Here is a 20,780-nt window from a genome sequence, read left to right on the forward strand (position 1 = left end):
CTCTGTTTCTGTTGCAGGTGTGGTGTAAAAAAGAGGAAGAGGAGGAGGAAGATGAGAGTGAGGATTTAAAGGGCAGTATTGCATTCTGTTTGCAGGTGGAACACGCAGGCACTCGTACATATTACTTCAGTGCAGATAGCCAGAAAGAACAGGAGGAGTGGATCCAAACCATGAGTGAAGCTGCCAGGGTCCACGTTCCAGCCACACCTAGGTACAAACACACGTGCACTGTAAAACACACTAGCAGCAAAAGACCACGTCGGGCACTTTATTAGGTATAGTGTTCCTAATAAAGTGCTCAGTGAGTGTATATGTCTCCACATGTAGTTCTGGAGGGTGGACTCTAGGTATAAATTTCATCTAAAGTAAAAATAAACTTCTGATGGTAAATTTTCCACTGAGGTAAAATTTGCTTGAAGACATGCAATTTCACAAGTTCATACAAGCTCACATCACTTACTTTAGCGAGGACCAGACTATCATTCTTGTAATTCAATTTAAACCATGCAATATTGCAGTTCCTAATTAAAATACTGGCAAACTAGTGTTTTATTTACTCTGCAAATTTGACTCGTTTGGCACTTGACAAGTGATAATCTTGGTCCCTGTGTGTACTCCTTTATAAAATGACACATTATAAGGCAGATCAAAGGCATTGCTGTACTTTTTGCTCTAGTTTCTAACGACTTTTTTGTCTCTCTCTCTCCTGCTGTCCTGCAGAAATAAATCTGAGCCCATCCGTGCAGCAGACCAAACCGACATGGTAGCCAAAAGACTCGAACCCAGCTCTCACACAGAGAACAACGGCCAGAGACCAGACCACCACGAGCCTGTCAAACACGAGCTCAACGGAGGAGAGACCAGAGACACCACACCCAGCACCCCAGTGACCCCAGTGACCCCAGTTACCTCTGTTATAGAGGGCAGGATGAGGGAGAAAGGGGGACCTGCACCCCATCACCCCAATGGATGGGGTAACTATGGTCCTCCCAACGGTTCACGATACCAGTCCCAGGAGAACATGAGGGACATACGGGAGCCTCAGGAGAATGTGGTGATGCGAAGGGGCTTTGTGCCCAGGACGGCACCAGAGAGACTTGCCCAGAGGAAGAGCTCCATGACCCAGCTGCAGCAGTGGGTGAACCAGCGCAGAGCCATGGTACCTCAGGATGACCTGCACAGGTGAGAAAAGCAAAGGGATGCGGATGAAGGCTAAGGGGTGAATTTGTTAAACAGTTGTGCTGTATTTCACCGCAAAAACCGGTGTCTTATTTACTAACCACATTTCGGTACTAATCACATTGCTTATGCTCACAACATTGAACAAAGAACAAAAAACAACTCCGACAGAACAGGACACTGAACATTCAAGGTACAGACAGCATACATAGAACATAATGGTATTTGGGCAAGTAATGCTGTGAAAATTGTAAATATACAGTACCATGCAAAAGTCTTTGGCACATAAGATGTTTTACAAAAACATTTGTCTTAAAAAACTTTTTATATCTTCAGCTTTAGTGTGTAAATAGAAAATATTCATAAATAATGTTTTGGGAGTAAATAGGACTCTCAAACATTCCTTTTGCAAATAGAATAGAATAGAAGAATAAGGAGCCTTGCAACAGAAGGCATGGCCCCCACAGAGCCCCCCACTGAACATCGAGTCAGTCTGGGATTACATGTAGAGACAGAAGCAATTGAGACAGCCTAAACAGAAGAACTGTGGCGAATTCTCCAAGAAGCTAAGAACATCCTATCTGCCAACAACCAAGAAAAACAGTGACCGGGTGTAACTAGGAGAATTGGTGCTGTCTTCAAGGCAAAGGTGATCATGCCATATATTGATTTAGCTTTTTTATGTTAACTGGACTTTGTGTGACGTTAATTGATAAATGAAAACTATTAATGGCATTATTTTTAATAAGAATTAATAAGATTAATAATACATTAATAAGAATTCCTCGCTATGCAACAGTACTGTATATTGTAAATAAGTTAATATTATAAATATTGTTAATAAGTATACTTGGGTTAAATGTATAAATGTGCAAAAACACACATGCATATGCATTTTAAAATAATTATAAGAATAATTAAAAATGTAATGTATATATAAAAAAATACATAAATAATAATAATTGTATTTGTTATAGTAATATAAAATAAAAAATAAAATAACATGATAAAAGTATATAATAATAATAATAATAATATTGTTAAACAATACAAATACAATTAAAGAAAATTTAGTGCATTACCGTGAATATTTTTCTTTCTTCAGTTACTCCCTTATAATAATTTGGGCACATTAATAATTACATTGTCAAAGATCATTGTCATTCTTAAGTCTCCTTTCTACTGTATGTAAATTAGGCTTATTGTAGACTGCGCCTTATTCACAAATGTCAGCACAATTTGCCTGCCGCTAATAATATTGCGATGTTACCACCTGCGGAAAGCAGGCAGTAAACAGAAGATTGTTTATAAGAAACTAATAAGATAATAAATGACTCTTTCAGCAGGCGTAATTCATGCTTTGTGCATTCCCCCTAAGAGTATGCATTGAAGGTCAGCACTTTATTGCACTTATAAGCTCATCCTTTTGTCTGTCTTCTCAGTCCATCCAGGTACTACACAGTAAACCGCGGTATGTCACCAGAATTGTATGGCATTTACGGCGGGCCTCCGTATGTGGAGGAATATCCCCTCTACCCACCCGGTGTCCGACCTGAGAGCATATGCTCGATGTCAGCTGCGTATGACCGTCCGTCCCCTCGCTGGACTGTGGAGGACAGAAGGAGGTCATTGCGAGACGGACCCCTGTATGGCCAACCTCGAGACCCTCAGTGGATGATGGGACCCCATGGCCCTCATCCTGGCTATTATCCCCAGTTGGACTCGGCTCAGAACTCTATGAGACGGCTTTCCATACAGCCACGGTCACGGTCGGTTCCCCGCTCGCCTTCCTCTTCATCAGGAGGACCATATTCTCCTCACAGCTTCGCCTCACCTGCCCGATCACCCAGCACCAGGTTTGATCGGGGGCCTGGCCGACTCAGAGAAGAGGGTATATATGCTGATCCCTCAGTCTACGGCCTGCGCCGGTCACTCAGCTCACCCAAGGTAAAGCACTAAGCCACTAAGCATCCATAGAGACAGCAATTGTTGACACGCCTAAAACATAGCCACAGCATCTTAATTGAATGCGTATGTTTACAAATTATTCAACATTTCTTGCTGTAATTTAAAAGTGAAGTGTGTAATTTTTTCTATGACAAAATACAACGAATACCTTCTTCTGTCACATAAGTAAGCCATCCGAAAAGTGTAAACACTGTGGCATTTTCAAAACATTGCCCTGTTTGTTTGAGCATCCCGACAATACTCATCACAGCATTGACTCCAGTGGCATGCGTTTGGGGCAGGACTATCTGTTTGTACAACCAATGGCAGATGGGCTGGAGTGTTTGGGAAAAAAGACGTTATTTTTGCGATTCCATTACACACCTCACACACTGTAATTCATAATGTGAGTGTGTCGTCAAATTACCGTAATCAATACCTGTTTCAGTATGATTTCCCTGGAGATCGCCGCTCCTACAGTCAAGGAATGTACCATTATAACTACCCAGCATCCCCCTCTCTCCATAGTAAAATGGTAAGTCGAGCTTTTAAACAGTTGTGCATGTTTTTATCTTGGCACAATCCAATAACAGCCTCATCAATCGAGAATCCGCAAATCAAATGATACTGCTAATTTGTGTGTACCGCAGATCAACTGCACTAGCATGAATGATTGAATGCATGTTGGTTGTCTGTGAGTATGAGCGTGATGTATTTTTCTTTGCTGTGATCAGCATGTGTGTGTGTCTTCTCCTATGTTCCGGCCTCTGTCTCACCGTCTGATGCTTGTGCTGTGTGCTGCTGCTGGGTTTCACCCACTGGCCTTTGCTGCTGCTTCACTGCACACATAAGGAGGACATATTAGACCTGCAGCTTCAGAGGAACCTGGAGTATCTAGATCAGCAGGTAGGAGACTTAACCCAACAAATGAGTTTCCATGCTGACAGTGCATTTACATACGCTCCAAAACCTAGTGAGCTGCCCACCTAGGCTCCTGATTATGCTGCCTTATGCCACACCTTTTTAAATGATCCTTCCTTATAAAGCATCTCATTTTGGTGGAAATCTAAGACATGGATAATGCAATCCCAGAATGCATGGCTATGAGTTTGGTAAAAATGTTGTTTCAAGATGTTGGAGTCGAGCTATGTCGATTATAAATGTGGTAACACTTTACAATAAAGATCTAGTTGTTCACATTCACATTTAGTAATTTAGCATCCACTTTTATCCAAGGGGACTTATAAATGATGAACATAGCAAGCAATTTGTCATACAAAAGTCAACAATATCTGCAGTATCACACTGCTGTTTTCTCAAAGTGGCTGGAGTAGTATGGAAGCTAGCACAGAAGAAAGAGACAGACAAGGAATATATACAGTATATACATTTTATTTATTTATTTAATTTGTTAAATAGTAAGTGCATTTAGTGTGAATTGGTTTAGTGCTCTCGGAACAGATGTTTTTCAGCAGGTTTTTCAGCAGGAATGTTGAGATGGTTTCAGCAGATCTTGTGGAGGTTGGAAGCTCTTTCCACCACAGAGGAACAGAGAAAGTGAATGATCGTGAAATAGACTTTGTGCCTCTATGCAACGGGACCACTAGACACCGTTTGTTCAATGACCGCAGAGAGCGAGTTGGGACATAGACCTGGAGGAGTGAATCTGAAGAGTGTGCTGTTCCATTGGCTGTCCTGAAGGCCAGAGTTAAAGCCTTGAATTTGGTGCAGCCAGCTACAGGTAGCCAGTGAAGTGAAATCAAGAGTAGGGTGACGTGAACCTCTTTGGCTGACTGAAGACCTGACACGCTGCTGCGTTCTGGACCATTTACAGTGGCTTAAACATGCTAGCTGGGAGGGCGGCCAACAGGGCATTACAGTAGTCCAGTCTTGAAATCACCAGAGGAAGATGAGAGAAGTGTTCAGGGGAAATCTGTTTAAAGGAATATTACAGGTTCAAAACAAGTTAAGCTCAGTTGGCAGCAATTGTGGCATAATGTTGATTACTGCAAAAATTAAATTAGACTCATCCCTTCTTTTCTTTAAAAAAAGCTAAATTGAGGTTACTTCGAGGCACTTACAATGAAAGTGAATGGGGCTAATTTTAAAGGCAGAAATGTGAAGCTTATCATTTTATAAAAGCATTTATATTATTTATTCTGTTAAAACTTGCGTATTATTTGAGCAGTAAAGGAGGGACGATTCAAAATAAATGTTTGCGATAATCAACATTATGCCACAAATGCTGTCGATTCAGCTTACCTTGTATTGAACCCTGAATATTCCTTTAACCAATGTTAATAAATGCTGTAAAATTATTGTGCATTGTTAGTTAATTTTAACTAATGTAGAAATTTTAACTAATGTTAACACATTCAACCTTATTGAAAGTAAAGTGTTACCATAAATGCTATATTTGTCATGGTATACTTTTTTGACTCTATTTATACGACATGCATAAGCCATGGTTTACAGATTACATGGTTCCTTAGAAGGTAGCTCACTAGGTTGTAGAACACGAATCAGCTCACTAGGTTGTCAAACAGAGCTTTTGAATCACATTAAGGAGAAAGATGATTAGAAGAACTGACTGAGTCATGTTTGGATGCCCACTTCGAGATAACATAAGCAACCACGTCATAAATGTATCACAGTCCTCTCACACATTTCGTGAGGTCCACCCCCACTCTCACTGTCCTCTACTCCCTATCTCCTCTCTGTGTCAGTTCTCACACTGAGCTGAAAGTGTTTCCTAATTTTCTAACTGAGCATGTGGAGTTAACAGCACAGGCTGAAATTCATTGTATATCTGCTGTACCTTCTTTGGACGTCGCAAGAAGAAACCAGGTGTACGTCAGGGTTGCTCATAGTTAAGGTCAGGCGTATAGCTAGATGTACACCTGGTGAATGATGGTGTGTTCTACCCTAGGTGACAGAGGGTGATCACCTAATTGGCATGGTAACCAGAATGGTTGAACGTTCCTCTCCTCAAGCAAAGCTTTTCTCACAAGTAAGAGAGATGAGAGTTTTTAAGGGAAGCAGGCTTCTGTCATACCTTGGAGTTCAGCCCCTTTCCAGCACAGCAAGGCTCAAATGAGGCTTTTCTGAGGCTATAACAGAGCCTGCCTCTCTCTCTCTGCTTCCTGGTGGATGTGGCATGCTGGATGTTTCGATAGTGCTTTAGCATTAAGTGCTAGTTTTAAAAGCTTTAACCTTTAGGTTAAAGGGATAGTTAAACCAAAAAATAAAATTGTGTGTCATCATTTACTCACCATCATGTTGCTCTTAAACCTGTATGACTTTCTTCCTTGGAACACAAAAAGAAGATGTTAGGCAGATGTTAGCGTTAAAGTGGATGGTGACTGAGACTAACATACTACATAATGTCTCCTTTCATGTCCCGTGGAAGAAAAAAGTTATACGGGTTTGGAACAATATGAGGGTGTGTAAATGTTGACAGAATTAATTTTGGGGTGAACTACAATCTTCAGTTCCTCTGATTTTTGGTTGGTTGAATATTATTTATTTTTTTCGCTTTATTTTTGTGAATTCCTTCATTTCCATTGCTTGTTTGCCCAGTGTCACATCTTCCATTGTGTGATTATTATGTATTGTGCTGTCTTGCTCTTGTCCTCTGTGTATGTGTCATCTGTGATGTCCCTTTCATCTCATTCCATAGAGGAAGGAAGCCATGGGGCTAATAATTGACACAGCATTTGGGAATGGTTTTTGTTGCTCATTAATGCAAACAGCATATTGTCATGCAATAAAAAATAATTTCTCTTTAAAATGTGCAATTTTTTTTTACTTTTGTTTGAAGTCAAATGTTGTTTAATAGTTGCAATTTTTCATATAAACTGATGGACTGTGAACCAAAAGACTTATTTTCAGTAATGTTCCTGTTGTGTTCATCTCCCTATCTGATTCTAGGTGCCTCCTTTCCATGATATGTACAGTGACCTACATCCCACACTAAAGCTTAATGAGATAGAGACCAGTGTAAGTCCTTATGTCTGTTCAAAGACATAATTTATAACTTGGGTAAAAAATCCTTGTCAACCACATACTGTAAGTATCTTAATTTTTTCTCTGTACAGAAACTCCTGGGTCGTCTGTGTGAGCATAGTCAACTTCTGAAAGAGCAGGAGGCTGTAGTTCATCATTTGCGAATGGAAAAGGTAACCAAAACGTTAAGTCCTCTCATTTACTAAGCATACAAAACACAGATTTCTGAATGGGGAGCTCAGTGCTACTAATAGAGTAAGGTGCCAGGAAGATGGACGATGTCAGTCCAGATTTTGATTAGGTTGTTTCTGCTGGTCATTGCTGTTTTGCCCCCAAACTAAACTAGCTAAACTGTATTAGCTAAGGGGCACCAGGTAGCAACTTGTGTAGTCTGATCCTTTATGTCTATCTATTTGTCTTTGATAAGCTTGTGCACAGAACAGAATTATTACATGCCAAATTCAATTGACCTCAAACCAGGGGTCTTTAACAGAGGGTACGTGACCCCTAGGGGCACCATGGCAGTACTGCAGGGAGTCACCAATTATTGTTTGATCTTAATTTTGGTGGGAAAAAATCTCTATATATATATTATATATATATATATATATATATATATATATATATATATATATATATATATAAAAAAAAAAAAGAGTAAAAAGTTAATTCCATCTAAAAGCTAAAGAATTTAAAGTTCAGTTGAATGTTTTCTTGACCAACTCCCACAGTAGTATAGTGCCACAGTGTTTACAGTTGCTGAGAAAATACACCTAAAAATGTCTTATTTATAGTAGTCTCTGCATATTAAAGGAATAGTTCACCCTAAAAATTAAAATTCTTTCATCATTTACTAACCCTTATGCCATCCCAGATGTGTCTGACTTTCTTTCTTCTGCACAACACAATGGAAGATTTTTAGTAGAATATCTCAGCTCTATAGGTCCATACAATGCAAGTGAATGGTGGCCAAAACTTTAAAGCTCCAAAAAGCACACAAAGGCAGAATAAAAGTAATCCATAAAACTCCAGTGGTTTAATCCATGTCTTCTGAAGCGATTCAACCGGTTTTGAGTGAGAACAGACCCAATTGCAGTCTCTAAACATGATCATGATTTCAGTCTTGATTACACTTTCTAGTGCTTGACGCATGCGCAGAGCACTAGATGGCGCTAGGATGTGTAATCATGATCGCCAAGGAGAATGCTGATGTCAAGATTTATAGGGAAAATTAGTTACATATTGATTTGTTCTCACTCAAAACCGATTGGATCGCTTCAGAAGATATGGATTAAACCACTGGAGCTTCAAAGGCCTGATCACCATTCACTTGCATTGTATGGACCTACAGAGCTGAGATATTCTTCTAAAAATCTTTGTGTTCAGCAGAAGAATGAAAGTCATACACATCTGGGATGGCATGAGGGTGAGTAACTGATGAGAGAATTTTCATTTTTGGATGAACTATTCTTTAACAGGGATAAGAGAAAGTAAAACATGCAAAACGTTACACACTTCAGCTTTAAGTGAATTTAAAATGTACAAGAAAATGCTCTGTATTTAATTATTGATTATTTTAATGGCTTTGTAACAAACATCATAACAATGTATGTGAACTATACACATATTATTATAGGCCAAGCTTAAATCGCAACACTCAATTTTACTGCTACATCTCTCTATAGACCAAGAGATGCTTGGCCTTAAAAAGGTTGAAGAACCTTGCTGCTTTAACTATCTAATCCTACCTAAAAATAATAAAATAAATGTCCTTAATCACTTAACTTCATTCTGCAATTTCCAGGACAGCCTAGAGGGGGTGCTGGTAGCCACACATCAGGAGATGGAGCTGTACAGGAACCAGCCGTTGGCCATGGATAAACTTCAGATGAAAAAAGAAAGTCTGCAAAACAAGCTGATTAATATCAGGGGAGAGCTGTCACAGGCTTCAAGTGTAAGCCACCAATTATACAGTTTGATGCAAAAACCTTATCACATATTCAAATCAGCTGATATTCTTAATGGGATAAATGATTAAAGGGAAAGTTCACCCAAAAGTGAAGATTCTGTCATTCTGTTATTTACTCACCTCCATGCTGTTCCAAACCTGTGTGACTTTCTTTCTTCCATGGAATACAAAAAGGAAATGTTAGGCAGAATGACAGCGGCAGTCACCATTCACTTTCATTTGATGAAAAAAAAGATGCAATGAAAGTAAATGGTGACTGAGACTTACATTCTGACTAACATTTTTTGTGTTCGACGGAAGAAAATGCATACCGGTGAGTACTCTCATGAGGATGAGTAAAAGATGACAGATTTTTCATTTTTGGGTAAACTATCCCTTAATTCTTTGGTTGGCAGTTTTTCAGATACACTGATGCCATGTTTGAATTGAAAAATGTGTAGAAAAATGTGAAGTTCTTTGCATGAAGGGGCTGGTTTAAGAGGTCATTAAGGACACGTTTATTAATCTTCACAGACTCTGACCACCACCCGAATGGAGTTTGAGGCTTTGGAGGACGAGGTGAGCTCAATCCATGGTGACCTGTGGGAGCAGCTGAACGCTGGAGGGCAGGTATGTCGGGTTCCCAACCCGCATTTGTGTCATCAGAGGCATTCATGTTGTCATCATCACCATTATAGTTAGTTACCAGGAAACCTTGAACTCTGTTAAATAACTTTTTTATTCTTCCATTAGACTAATTATTTTTTAATGAGCACATGCAGTTATGACCTCTTGCAAATGACTTCCACACAGATGAACTTCATTGGCACTGACATGATATATGCAATCAATAATTGAATGCCATGCGATTCGCTCATTAGTTATTAATAAGGAGCAATATTCATTTTACGAATGATCCTGACAGCACTCTTCAATAATGCATCTTTTCTGTTTCTGTTTCCTCTCCTGATCTCTTTTTATTTGTCTGTCCTCCTCTATTTTCCTTTTTTTCAGAGTGAGCTTGTACACAGGCACATTCAGAAGGAGTTTTGGAGGGTTCAGGATGTTTTGGATGGGCTGCACAAGAATAACCTGTCCCGTGGCACGGACACTGCCAAGCACAGAGGTCAGATGAGTGCATTCACTCTCACCATACTGCATGGCATCCCAAACAGCTCTCAAAGAATAAGTAATAAAGAATGAGAGAAAGCCATGTAAATTGTAGTTTTGATTGTATACATTTTTGGAATACAACAGCAGCAATGTAGGACATATTACAAAAGAGAAGATTAGGTTGCTTTTGACATTTTATTGATTTTATTGGAAAGGTCAAAAAGGGTCTGTAGGTCCTTAACTCTATTATATGTGTCTCGCTCTCTTTTTCTCCAGTAGCCAGTGGAGCGTCTGGATCATTCAGCACAAACAGTCCTGCAAGCCCTTTGAGTTCAGTGAGTCTAACAAGTCCTCTTAGCCCCTTCTCTCCTGTCCCTGGCTCTCAGGCCTCACCTACTAAACAGCTGGCCACAGAGGTAATTCATACATATATTACAGGTATAATAGCAAATAGGACTTGAATAGATTAGGAATTTGTATTTCAAGGTGAACTGTGTAATTTTTTTCTGTGAAAATACTTTCTCCTACCCCAGCGTAAAATGCAAACTAAGTAATCCATTTGTAGAATGTTTTCCACGAAAAGTTTTAACATTCTGACTGTGTGGCAATATCAAAATATTGCTCTGTTTGCTTGAGAATCCCCTCCAGCCCACACTGGCTCAAGCAAAGGCATCATTTTGGGGCATGACTACTTTTTGACTAATGGAAGATGAGAGAAGTACTCAGGGAAACCAGTTTAAAGGAATATTCTGGATTCAATACAAGTTAATCTCAATCAACAGCATTTGTGACAATGTTGATTACCACAAAAAAACAACAAAAAAAAAACAAAAAAAAAATCCCTCCTTTTCTTTAAAAACAGCAAAAATCGAGGTTACAGTGAGTCACTTACTGTATGATGGATGTGAATGGGGCCAAAGTTTGGATGGTTTAAAGGCAGAAATGTGAAGCTTATAATTTTTATAAAAACTCAAATTAATTATTTTGTTAAAACTTGTGTATTATTTGAGCTGTAAAGTTGTTTAAACCATAATTTTTACAGTAATTCTAGGGTTTACAGTGTTACGTCGTCATGGCAACAAAGTTGTAAAATTGGAAATAACATTGCACAGAAAAGGTTAGTGAGTGATTTGATCACACTTAAATCATGTTAACACGCATATTGTTTACGTCTTGTGGTTATAATTTTGAAACGGTGAGTTTTTTTAATATTTACGGATTGCCCGTAAACCACTTCCATTGTAACCAACTTACTTCCATTGTAAGTGACTCACTGTAACACAGGTTTTTGTTTAAAAAAAAAAGTAGGAACAAGTCAAAATTATATTTTTTGGTAATCAGCATCATGCCACAAATGCTGTTGATTGAGCTTAACTTGTGTTAAACCTGAAATATTCCTTCAAAAATATTTAAAAGCAATTCAGTTTGGTCCCACTAGAGGTACAAAAATTACACTCTTCACCTTCTTTTGTCACTCTTATTGTATTTCTCTTCATTTACTCATCCTAAAGCTTAGTATTTAGGTTTGGAGGAGTTTCTATTTTTGTTCGTACAGAACAGTATACATTTTCCAGGTGCAACCCTAATTCAAGGTCATTCACATTGGCCCTGCTAGGCTCATTTAGAAAATATCATCGGTCTTTGATCTTTTCAAAATGACTTTCACTTTGAAAGAACACAATCAACATGACAAGATATAGCACAATTAGCTTAATTAGGGTTTTAACCTTTATGACCATTAAATGGGATACAAATGTTCTTTTTGTGTCTAATACTTGTCTTCTCAATGGTTCTGTGATCCTGTTTTTTACTTAGCTCTAGTGTCTCTTGAACGCTTGACCATGAGTGTTTGCTAGTATTCATAGGTGACCCACTACCGCAGTGCTACGTTACCAGAGTTTTCTGCCTTTTCTGAGTTCTAGTATGTATCATTTATTCAGAGAAATGTGCACCTAACTGAACTGCACATTTCATTTTTAGCCTTCTGATTACTTGCCCCAAATTTTAGATCACAAAGATTATTGTGGTGAATTCACTTGTTAATATCAAATGGGCTAAGCCTTTTTAACCCAGCTAGCAGTGATTTGCAAATGGGGCAAAATGCATAGTAAATATGTGGGTTGTTGCCATAGCTGTGTGCAGGTCAGTTTTTATTAGCATTTGTGGTGAGGGTTCCATGCCTATATGCTTCCCATGATACTCTCCGCCCTCCACCTGGCTTAGTCACTCCTGATGCACAGCTCTTACTCCACCTCTCCATCTCCTCCCTTCTCTCTTCCTCCCTGACTCTGCTCAATATCTTTTCTATCCCTATCTTTCACTTTCTCTCTCTTGCCCACTTCCTCCTCCTCCCCCACTGTTTTCCCCTCTCCCATCCTACAACAGGAGGTTGGCCCTCCACGACCTCCACTTCCTAAATCTTACCGGCCCCTGGAGTCCTCCCAGTCCTTCCCCCCCTCCATCCCTCCCCTGCCCTTAGACAGCAATGCCTGGCTGCGGAGCATGGGTCCCCATTCAGACATCCACCAGGAAGTCTACAAGGACGACGCAGAATTCCACAGCAGAAAGGTATATCAGAGCGGGAGCAGCACTACCAGAACGAGGAAAAACCTCTAATTCACATCACAATTCCACCATGTCCTGTGTCCATTTTCACACCCATGTCCACAATCATTTCAAAGCCCCCCAGCCCATCTTTCCGTTCACTGCCTAGTAACTTCATTTCATCCTTTTCTATATGCTTCATTCATCTTTCTTGACATCTTGTTCTGTTTGCTTCCAAATGTGTAATATTGTAATTTATTACTTTATCACAAACCAAGAGCCAACACAATATAGTTGCAACATTTTTGAAAATTCTCCCATACGCAGACTTGTCTACATTAGTTGTGTCATTTCTGTGCATATTAATGTATGTCGTTTGTGCTTGCTTGTGTCTGTGTTAGTGCTGTGTACATGCAAGCTAATGTCAGTGCTGTGGTGTTTAAATACGTGTCCACTGCTTTGACCTATAGCCCCATTCGGCCCAGACGCCTCATGCACTTCAGGCTAATATTCATCACGCTGTTGAGAAACCTGAAGAAGCCCCCATTGTGCCTCTGTGACTCCATTCTGTGCTGAGTGTTTTATTTCAGTATGCTAAGAAAAATGTTAGCATATTGAATTTCTGAAAGCCGTGTTAAATTAGGGTGCTTGTGGGAAATGGTTCCCTAGTACAAAAATTTAGGAGCAGGCCTTAATGGAATCATAAATTGAAAATAATCTTAATGGGATCCAAAAAGATTTGACTGAATAAACTGAAAATCTGAACAAATAAACTCTGTATCCAGTAGAATCTTATGTTCTTAGTGGATTCATATTTAATCCCATTCAGAATGTTTCCAATTTATGATAATGTATGAGGCCTTAATGATAATATAATCCTTTTAGGGTCCTATCGGATTGTTGGTTTCAAACCCTGGATATTTGACTATTGTTTACATTTGTTATGTTCTGTTTCAGCACAACTACATCTCGCAGGGAGAAAAGACCAATGACTTTGAAACCGAGCAGGACAGGCAATCCAACCAGAATAAAGGTAAGAGGAAATGAGAGATATTTTTCTCACAAGAAACTTTACTTACAATCTTCAGAACACATTTGTTGGGGATAAATCATCTAATCTAATTAGAAACCTTGCAGTTATATTATAGATATACACTCATTGAGCACTTTATTATTTTAAAATTGTACAGAGGGGTTATCTGAGTTACTGTAGACTTCTGTGAGCTCCAACCAGTCTGGCCATTCTCCGTTGATCTCTCTCATCAACAAGGCGTTTCTATCCACATAACTGCTGCTCACTGGATGTTTTTTGTTTTTGGCACCATTCTGAGTAAACTCTAGAGACTGTTGTGTGTGAAAATCCCAGGAGATCAGCAGTTACAGAAATACTCAAACCAGCCCATCTGGCACCAACAATCATGCCACGGTCAAAATCACTAAGATCACATTTTTTCCCCATTCTGATGGTTGATGTGAACATTAACTGAAGCTCCTGACCTGTGTCTGTTTGATTTTATGCACTGCACTGCTGCCACAGGATTGGCTGATTAGATAATTGCATGAATACGTAGGTGTACAGGTGTTCCTAATAAAGTGCTAAGTGAGTGTATACTGGAAAAAAAACAAATTGTTTTGCAATAACACTATAACACATACAGTATTTTCACATTATAGTTACACATTAATCAACTTTTTCCCTGTGCAGTTGGAATCATTCCACCCAGGACCAAGTCGCCTTCAGAAGACAAGAGTAATACTGATGTCCAACGGAGAAATGGGAAAGTGTCCAACGGTCACATTTCAAGGGTAGGTTAAATTTGTGCTAGTAAATTCTTTATGCTGTATTCAGTAAAAAAATAAATACAAAATAAATACCCATTCTTCAAAAATAGCAATACGTTTTTTCAAGATAAATAAAATAAACTATAAATCCCACATGAAAATATAGCAAGACTCATTGGTTTTGTGAATGTTAATGGGTTATAGATCCAAAATAAAGGTCTATTAAGTGTCTGGATCAGTTTGGATAAGAACATGTGGCATTATGTGTCCATTTGTGTCACAGGAGAGGCCAAAGAGTGCTGTGTTCCCCGCAGAGGTGAAGTCTAAAATGAGCGTGCAGGAACAGAATGAGAGGATACGAAGGAACCAGAGTAGTTCCGTAAGAGACAAAAGGCGCAGCCTCAACCTTTCCAGCAGTCAGCACATTGACGGATTAAAACCCTCCACCAACTACAGAGTGGTTAGCTTCTTAATTTTAAACCTCATTTTGTGACAGTGAACTGAAAGAGTGCTGTGTTTTTGCATAGCTAGCTAGTTAGTTTAAAGGGATAGTTCAACCAAAAAGGAAATTCAGTCGTTATTTGCTCACCCTCATGTTGTTTCAAACCAGTATGGCTTTCATTCTTCCTTGGAACACAAAAGATGTTAGGCAGAATGTTCAGGTGTGACCACCTCAGTTACCATTCACTTTCATGGGCATCTCAACAATGTTAAAAATGTATCCTCATGTGTTCCACAGCAAAAGAAAGTCAGACCGTTTTGGAACGACATGCGGGTGAGTAATTAATGACAGATTTTTAAAAGTTTTTAATGAACTATCCCTATAATTCTTCTATTTATAAGGGTAAAATGTAGCACGTGACAAATATTTACATACTGTATATAGAAACATCATCTATATTGAATTCATAAGCTTTTTTATGATTCTAAGTTTGTAGACACTTAACTTTTGATTCTGTTTTGAGTCTTGCAAAGCACTCAGCCTGCTAGTCCTCTTTTTAAGCAGGTCCGGAGGAGAGTGACGGCAGATGAGGTGGATATTAAGGGTCTGGAGGCAGCAGTGAGGGGAGAAGGTGTGGAATCACCCAGGCAGGAAATCGCTCGCTTGCGACGACAGGTGGAGCCTGAACACTATGACCTGGACATCAGCAGAGAGGTTAGAGGTCACATGGCAGAACTGTACATTGCACCATGGACAACTATTTTTCTTTTCTTGAAACAAAAAAAAAAAAATGTTTTACAATGTTCAGCATTTTACTGTTTAAAAATAGTTGTTGTAACTTGCAAGGACATTTGAATTTGAGCAGAGGTGTCTCTGACCCCATTTACGCCTTGTGCTTAAATTTACATTTTAAAATGGATTGTTTCAGCCATGTTCTGATTGGACGAGCCACATTCAAAGCCATTGCAAAGTGACTATAAACTTACACCTATGAGCACACATTCTATATTAAAGGAATATTCCGATTTCAATACAAGTTCAACTCAGTTGACAGCATGTTGATTACAATAAAAATATATTTTGACTTGTCCCTCCTTTAAAAAAGCAAAAATTACAGTGAGGCACTTACAATGGAAGTTAATGGGCCAATCTGTAAATGTTAAAATAGTGTTTCAAAATTATAGCCACAAGATGTAAACAATGTGCCTGTTAACTTGATTTTAGTGTGATAAAATCTCTTACTAACCTTTTCTGTGTAAAGTTATATCCAATATTACAACTTTGTTGCCATGACGAGGTAACGCCATAAACACTAAAGCGACTGTAAAAATGACGATTTAAATTTTACAGCTCAAATAATACAAAGTTTTACTAGAAGAATTAAAGTGCTTTTATAAAATTATAAGCTTCACTTTTCTGCCTTTTTTGTCACCAAAAATTGGCCCCATTCATTTCCATTGTAAGTGCATCACTGTAACCACGATTTTTGCTTCTTCTTTTAAAAAAAAGAAAAGACAGGACGAGTCGAAATTATTTTTTTTGTGATAATTGACATTATGCCACAAATGCTGTTGATTAAGCTCAACTTGTATTTAACCTGGAATACTTATTTAATGCACCAAGTTGCTACACTACAACAGCAAACTCTTAAAGTAAACATAATGAACTATATTACTTGGTAAAAGAATAGTTTATTCTGATTATTATTCATGTTAAATATAACTGTTTATTGAATATTAGTGTCTTTTGTCATACTGCTATTGCCGCTGTTTTATAAACAGGATTTTACTATGGATAAGGGAGTTTTAGGCATTCCGCTTTGTATTGTACTTATGACTGCCCTTTTCCCGTGCAAAAATTATTGCAATCCACGGCCTCTCGTGGCTTATTGCTTATTGAGTTTTTTATTTTTACTTGTTTTAACTTTGTGCTTTATCAACATTCAATATCAGGTGTTTGATAGAGGTTTGAACATCTAAAGATTGTTTTACTCTACTTTGTTTACAGTTGTCCACCCCAGATAAAGTTCTGATCCCTGAGCGATATTTAGATGTTGAGCCCAGTACACCACTCAGCCCTGAAGAGATGCGGGAAAAACAAAAGAAAGTGGAGAGAATCAAGACACTCATTGCCAAATCAAAGTATGACATCACGTCTTGATCCACAAAGCATAATACTGCAAACTGTAAAAAACCTGTTTTACCTACCTCTGAAGACCTATAGGTTTTGTTCCAAAACAAGGAACAAATAGTAGGTAGGAAGGTAATAGTAGCCAATCATTCTGATGAAAGTTTTTGTCTTCGGCATTTCAGAATATCCAGATTAACATTTGAGATTGCTGTGATGATATTGATAATATTCTCTGAGCCAATAATGTGTACACATAGCTTGTTGAGGCAAAGTCACATGACTTTTTTGATGCGCATCACTATTTCTATATAGATTCTGTTGGAGTATACACTCACTTAGCACTTTATCAGGAACACTATTGTCCTAATAGAGTTCCTGACGTGGTCTTCTGCTGTTGTAGCCCATCCGCCTCAAGGTTCGACGTGTTGTTCATTCTGAGATGCTATTCTGCTCACTACAATTGTACAGAGTGGTTATCTGAATTACTGTAGCCTTTCTGTAAGCTCGAACCAGTCTGGCCATTCTCCGTTGACCTCTCTCATCAACAAGGTGTTTCTGTATGCAGAACTGCCACTCACTGGAGGTTTTTTTTGTTTTTGGCACCATTTTGAGTAAACTCTAGAGACTGTTTTGCTCAAACCAGCCTGTCTGGCACCAACAATCATGCCATGGTTGAAATCACTGAGATACATATTTTTCCCCATTCTGATGGTTGATGTGAACATTAACTGAAGCTCCTGACCCATTTCTGAATGATTGTATGCATTGCACTGTTGGCACGCGATTGACTGATTAAATAATCACATGAATAAGTAGGTGTACAGGTGTTCTAAGTGCTAAGTGAGTGTATATTGGTAAATGTGTTTTCTTCATTTACTGAATGAAAAATGTATCCACCTCAAGCGAGCGTTTAAGTTTTTATCCTGGTTTTGGAAAGTTAATTCGCATCTTGGTGTTTCCATCCAGCATTTTTGATACAATACCCCAAAATTCCCATAATAATACAAGATAGGAAACCCTATGTGATAGGCGTGCTCCAGATGCAAAGGCTGTTCCAAAAGGTAGGCAGTAGACATAATTATGTTGCCTTCTAAGATACCTAATTTTGACCAAATTTTAAGGCAGCATCACATGTATGCTTCACAGAAAAGGCAATTTGAGAATGCACTGTGGTGAGCTCAGTGAAAATCAAAGATGACAGACTAAGCAAGAGAAATAAACTCAAGTTCATTCAATACTTCAATACTCTAATTAAAAATGAAACATTTTTCCCTATATTAGTGTGTGCTAAAATGTTTTTGCTTATTAGAGTGTCAGATACTATAGTTATCTTAGCAACATGCTAACACCAAACTTTATTGAAAACAAATGTACACTGGTGGCCAAACGTTTGGAATAATGTAGAGATTTTGCTCTTTTGGAAAGAAATTGGTAGTTTTATTCACCAAAGTGGCTTTCAACTGATCACAAAGTACAGTCAGGACATTACTAATGAAAAAAACAGCACCATCGCTAATTGAAAAAAGTAATTTTTGATCAAATCTAGACGCCCCATTTCTAGCAACCATCACTCCAACACCTTATCCTTGAGTAATCACGCTGAATTGCTAATTTGGTACTAGAAAATCACTTGCCATTATATCAAACACAGCTGAAATCTATTTGGTTTGTTAAATGTAGCTTAACATTGTCTTTGTGTTTGTTTTTGAGTTGCCACAGTATGCAAAAGACTGGCATTTCTTAAGGTCAATATTAGGACTAAAATTGCAAAAAAGAAACAGCTTTCTCTAGAAACTCATCAGTCAATCATTGTTTTGATGAATGAAGGCTATACAATGCTTGAAATTGTCAAAAAACTGAAGATTTCATACAAAGGTGTACACTACAGTCTTCAAAGACAACGGACAACTGGCTCTAACAAGGACAGAAAGAGATGTGGCAGGGCAGATGTACAACTAAACAAGAGGATAAGTACATCAGAGTCTCTAGTTTGAGAAATAGACGCCTCACATGTCCTCAGCTGACAGCTTCATTGAATTCTACCCGCTCAACACCAGTTTCATGTACAACAGTAAAGAGAAGACTCAGGGGTGCAGGCCTTATTGGAAGAATTGCAAAGAAAAAGCCACTTTTGAAACAGAAAATAAAAAGAAAAGGTTAGAGTGGGCAAAGAAACACAGACATTAGACAACAGATAATTGGAAAAGAGTGTTCTGGATCTTAACCCCGTTGAGCCTTTGTGTGGGATCAGCTAGACTGTAAGGTGTGTGAGAAGTTCCCAACAAGACAGCCACATCTATGGCAAGTGCTACAGGAAGCGTGGAGTGAAATGTCACCTGAGTATCTGGACAAACTGACAGCTAGAATGCCAAGGATCTGCAAAGCTGTCATTGCTGCACGTGGAGGATTTTTTAAGGAGAACTCTTTGAAGTAGTTTAAGAAGTTCTGATTTTTTTTTTTTCAAATTATAATAGTAATTTTTCACTTTATTAATGTCCTGACTATACACTGATCAGTTGAATGCTACTTTGGTAAATAAAAGTACCAATTTTCTTTCCATAATTGCAAAATCTGTACATAATTCAAAACTTTTGGCTGCCAGTGTAAATCAAGTCTGCTGCCAATATGGAGCATTCCAAATCAGTAGCTGAGATTCCATTTCTGCCTTAGAAGGAAGCTGTCTTTGTAGATTGTAGACAACAAGGCAGCTCACTACAGTTTTGAACAGAGCGATATTGTTTATTTTCCTTCTATGTTAATGGAAAATCTGTGTCCTTCTCTCTTGTCTCAGCATGCAGAATGTGGTGCCGGTTTTGGACGGGCCGGTGGAGGGACCAAGTAACCCAGAGCAGCAGCTTCATGAGCAGGAGAAGCGGATTGAGATTTCCTGCGCACTGGCCGCTGAGGCCTCACGCCGTAGCCGCCTGCTCTCCGGTGAGGAAGCCTGCCGCCTGGAGGAGCCTGGGCGAGCTGTGACCCCAACTGTCTGACCACTATCTGACCTTTGACCTCGCTGTCACAGTCACATGCCCTCAAATGTCACATGTTTCTCAGTGTCCTAAAATGCACATTTCACCAAACTTCAGTGCTGAGGTTACACTCTGATTAAAGTTACTACTTTGATTAAAATGAGCTTATTCTAGGTTTTGATAGTTTTGCAGTTTACAAAAATTAATGATATTTTATGTATAAATGATGTACATATATGCACTTGGCAGAAGCTTTTATCCAGAGTTACTTGCAGGGTGCATACACAGAATTTTATCAATTTGTATGTTCCCTGGGAATTGAACCCGTGACCTTGGCAGTGCTAGCACTATGCTCCAGATGAGCTACAGGAGTACATACAGTAGTTGATATGTGTATATACAGTGTATTATATAATTTAATTTGAGATATTTAAAACAATCTATTCCAGCATTCACATATTTGTGAAGCTCTTCAGTAGCCTCTTAAATGTGCAACCTCTGCACTGAAGCACACTGTCTAGTTCCATCATGATTCACTGGGAAAGAAATGCTCAAAAGTGAAAATAATTCACTTGAAGGATTGAGTAGGAATCTATTCAGGTTTTCTACATCAGAACAGATAGAAGGGTATGTGAAATAATAATTGACAAAGGCAGAGAGAACATGCATTATCAGTAGGAATAGAAGGATCATTGTTGAGAGCCTTATTATTTTTGCCTTA

General features: G+C 38.7%; 1 protein-coding gene across 7 annotated transcripts in view; it reads left to right on the top strand.

The window, feature by feature from the left end:
- The window catches only part of plekha6 (pleckstrin homology domain containing, family A member 6), a 133,459-nt gene that overhangs the window by 107,040 nt on the left and 5,639 nt on the right, over positions 1-20,780 (top strand). For 5 of the 7 annotated variants that reach the window (XM_051672089.1, XM_051672090.1, XM_051672085.1 and 2 more), the window contains 19 exons: positions 18-211; positions 721-1,182; positions 2,622-3,126; positions 3,575-3,661; positions 3,979-4,032; positions 7,057-7,125; positions 7,224-7,304; positions 8,936-9,085; positions 9,614-9,709; positions 10,094-10,205; positions 10,469-10,608; positions 12,578-12,760; positions 13,694-13,769; positions 14,442-14,542; positions 14,802-14,978; positions 15,258-15,293; positions 15,525-15,674; positions 16,968-17,101; positions 19,882-20,024. In XM_051672089.1, the coding sequence (XP_051528049.1) occupies positions 18-211; positions 721-1,182; positions 2,622-3,126; positions 3,575-3,661; positions 3,979-4,032; positions 7,057-7,125; positions 7,224-7,304; positions 8,936-9,085; positions 9,614-9,709; positions 10,094-10,205; positions 10,469-10,608; positions 12,578-12,760; positions 13,694-13,769; positions 14,442-14,542; positions 14,802-14,978; positions 15,258-15,293; positions 15,525-15,674; positions 16,968-17,101; positions 19,882-20,024 (2,950 nt within the window). The remainder of the gene's footprint in view (positions 1-17; positions 212-720; positions 1,183-2,621; positions 3,127-3,574; positions 3,662-3,978; positions 4,033-7,056; positions 7,126-7,223; positions 7,305-8,935; positions 9,086-9,613; positions 9,710-10,093; positions 10,206-10,468; positions 10,609-12,577; positions 12,761-13,693; positions 13,770-14,441; positions 14,543-14,801; positions 14,979-15,257; positions 15,294-15,524; positions 15,675-16,967; positions 17,102-19,881; positions 20,025-20,780) is intronic. The other 2 variants (XM_051672091.1, XM_051672088.1) reach the window with 2 other exon arrangements.

The sequence above is a fragment of the Myxocyprinus asiaticus genome, chromosome 35 (assembly GCF_019703515.2).
Source record: "Myxocyprinus asiaticus isolate MX2 ecotype Aquarium Trade chromosome 35, UBuf_Myxa_2, whole genome shotgun sequence".
NCBI classification, from domain to species: Eukaryota; Metazoa; Chordata; class Actinopteri; order Cypriniformes; family Catostomidae; genus Myxocyprinus; species Myxocyprinus asiaticus.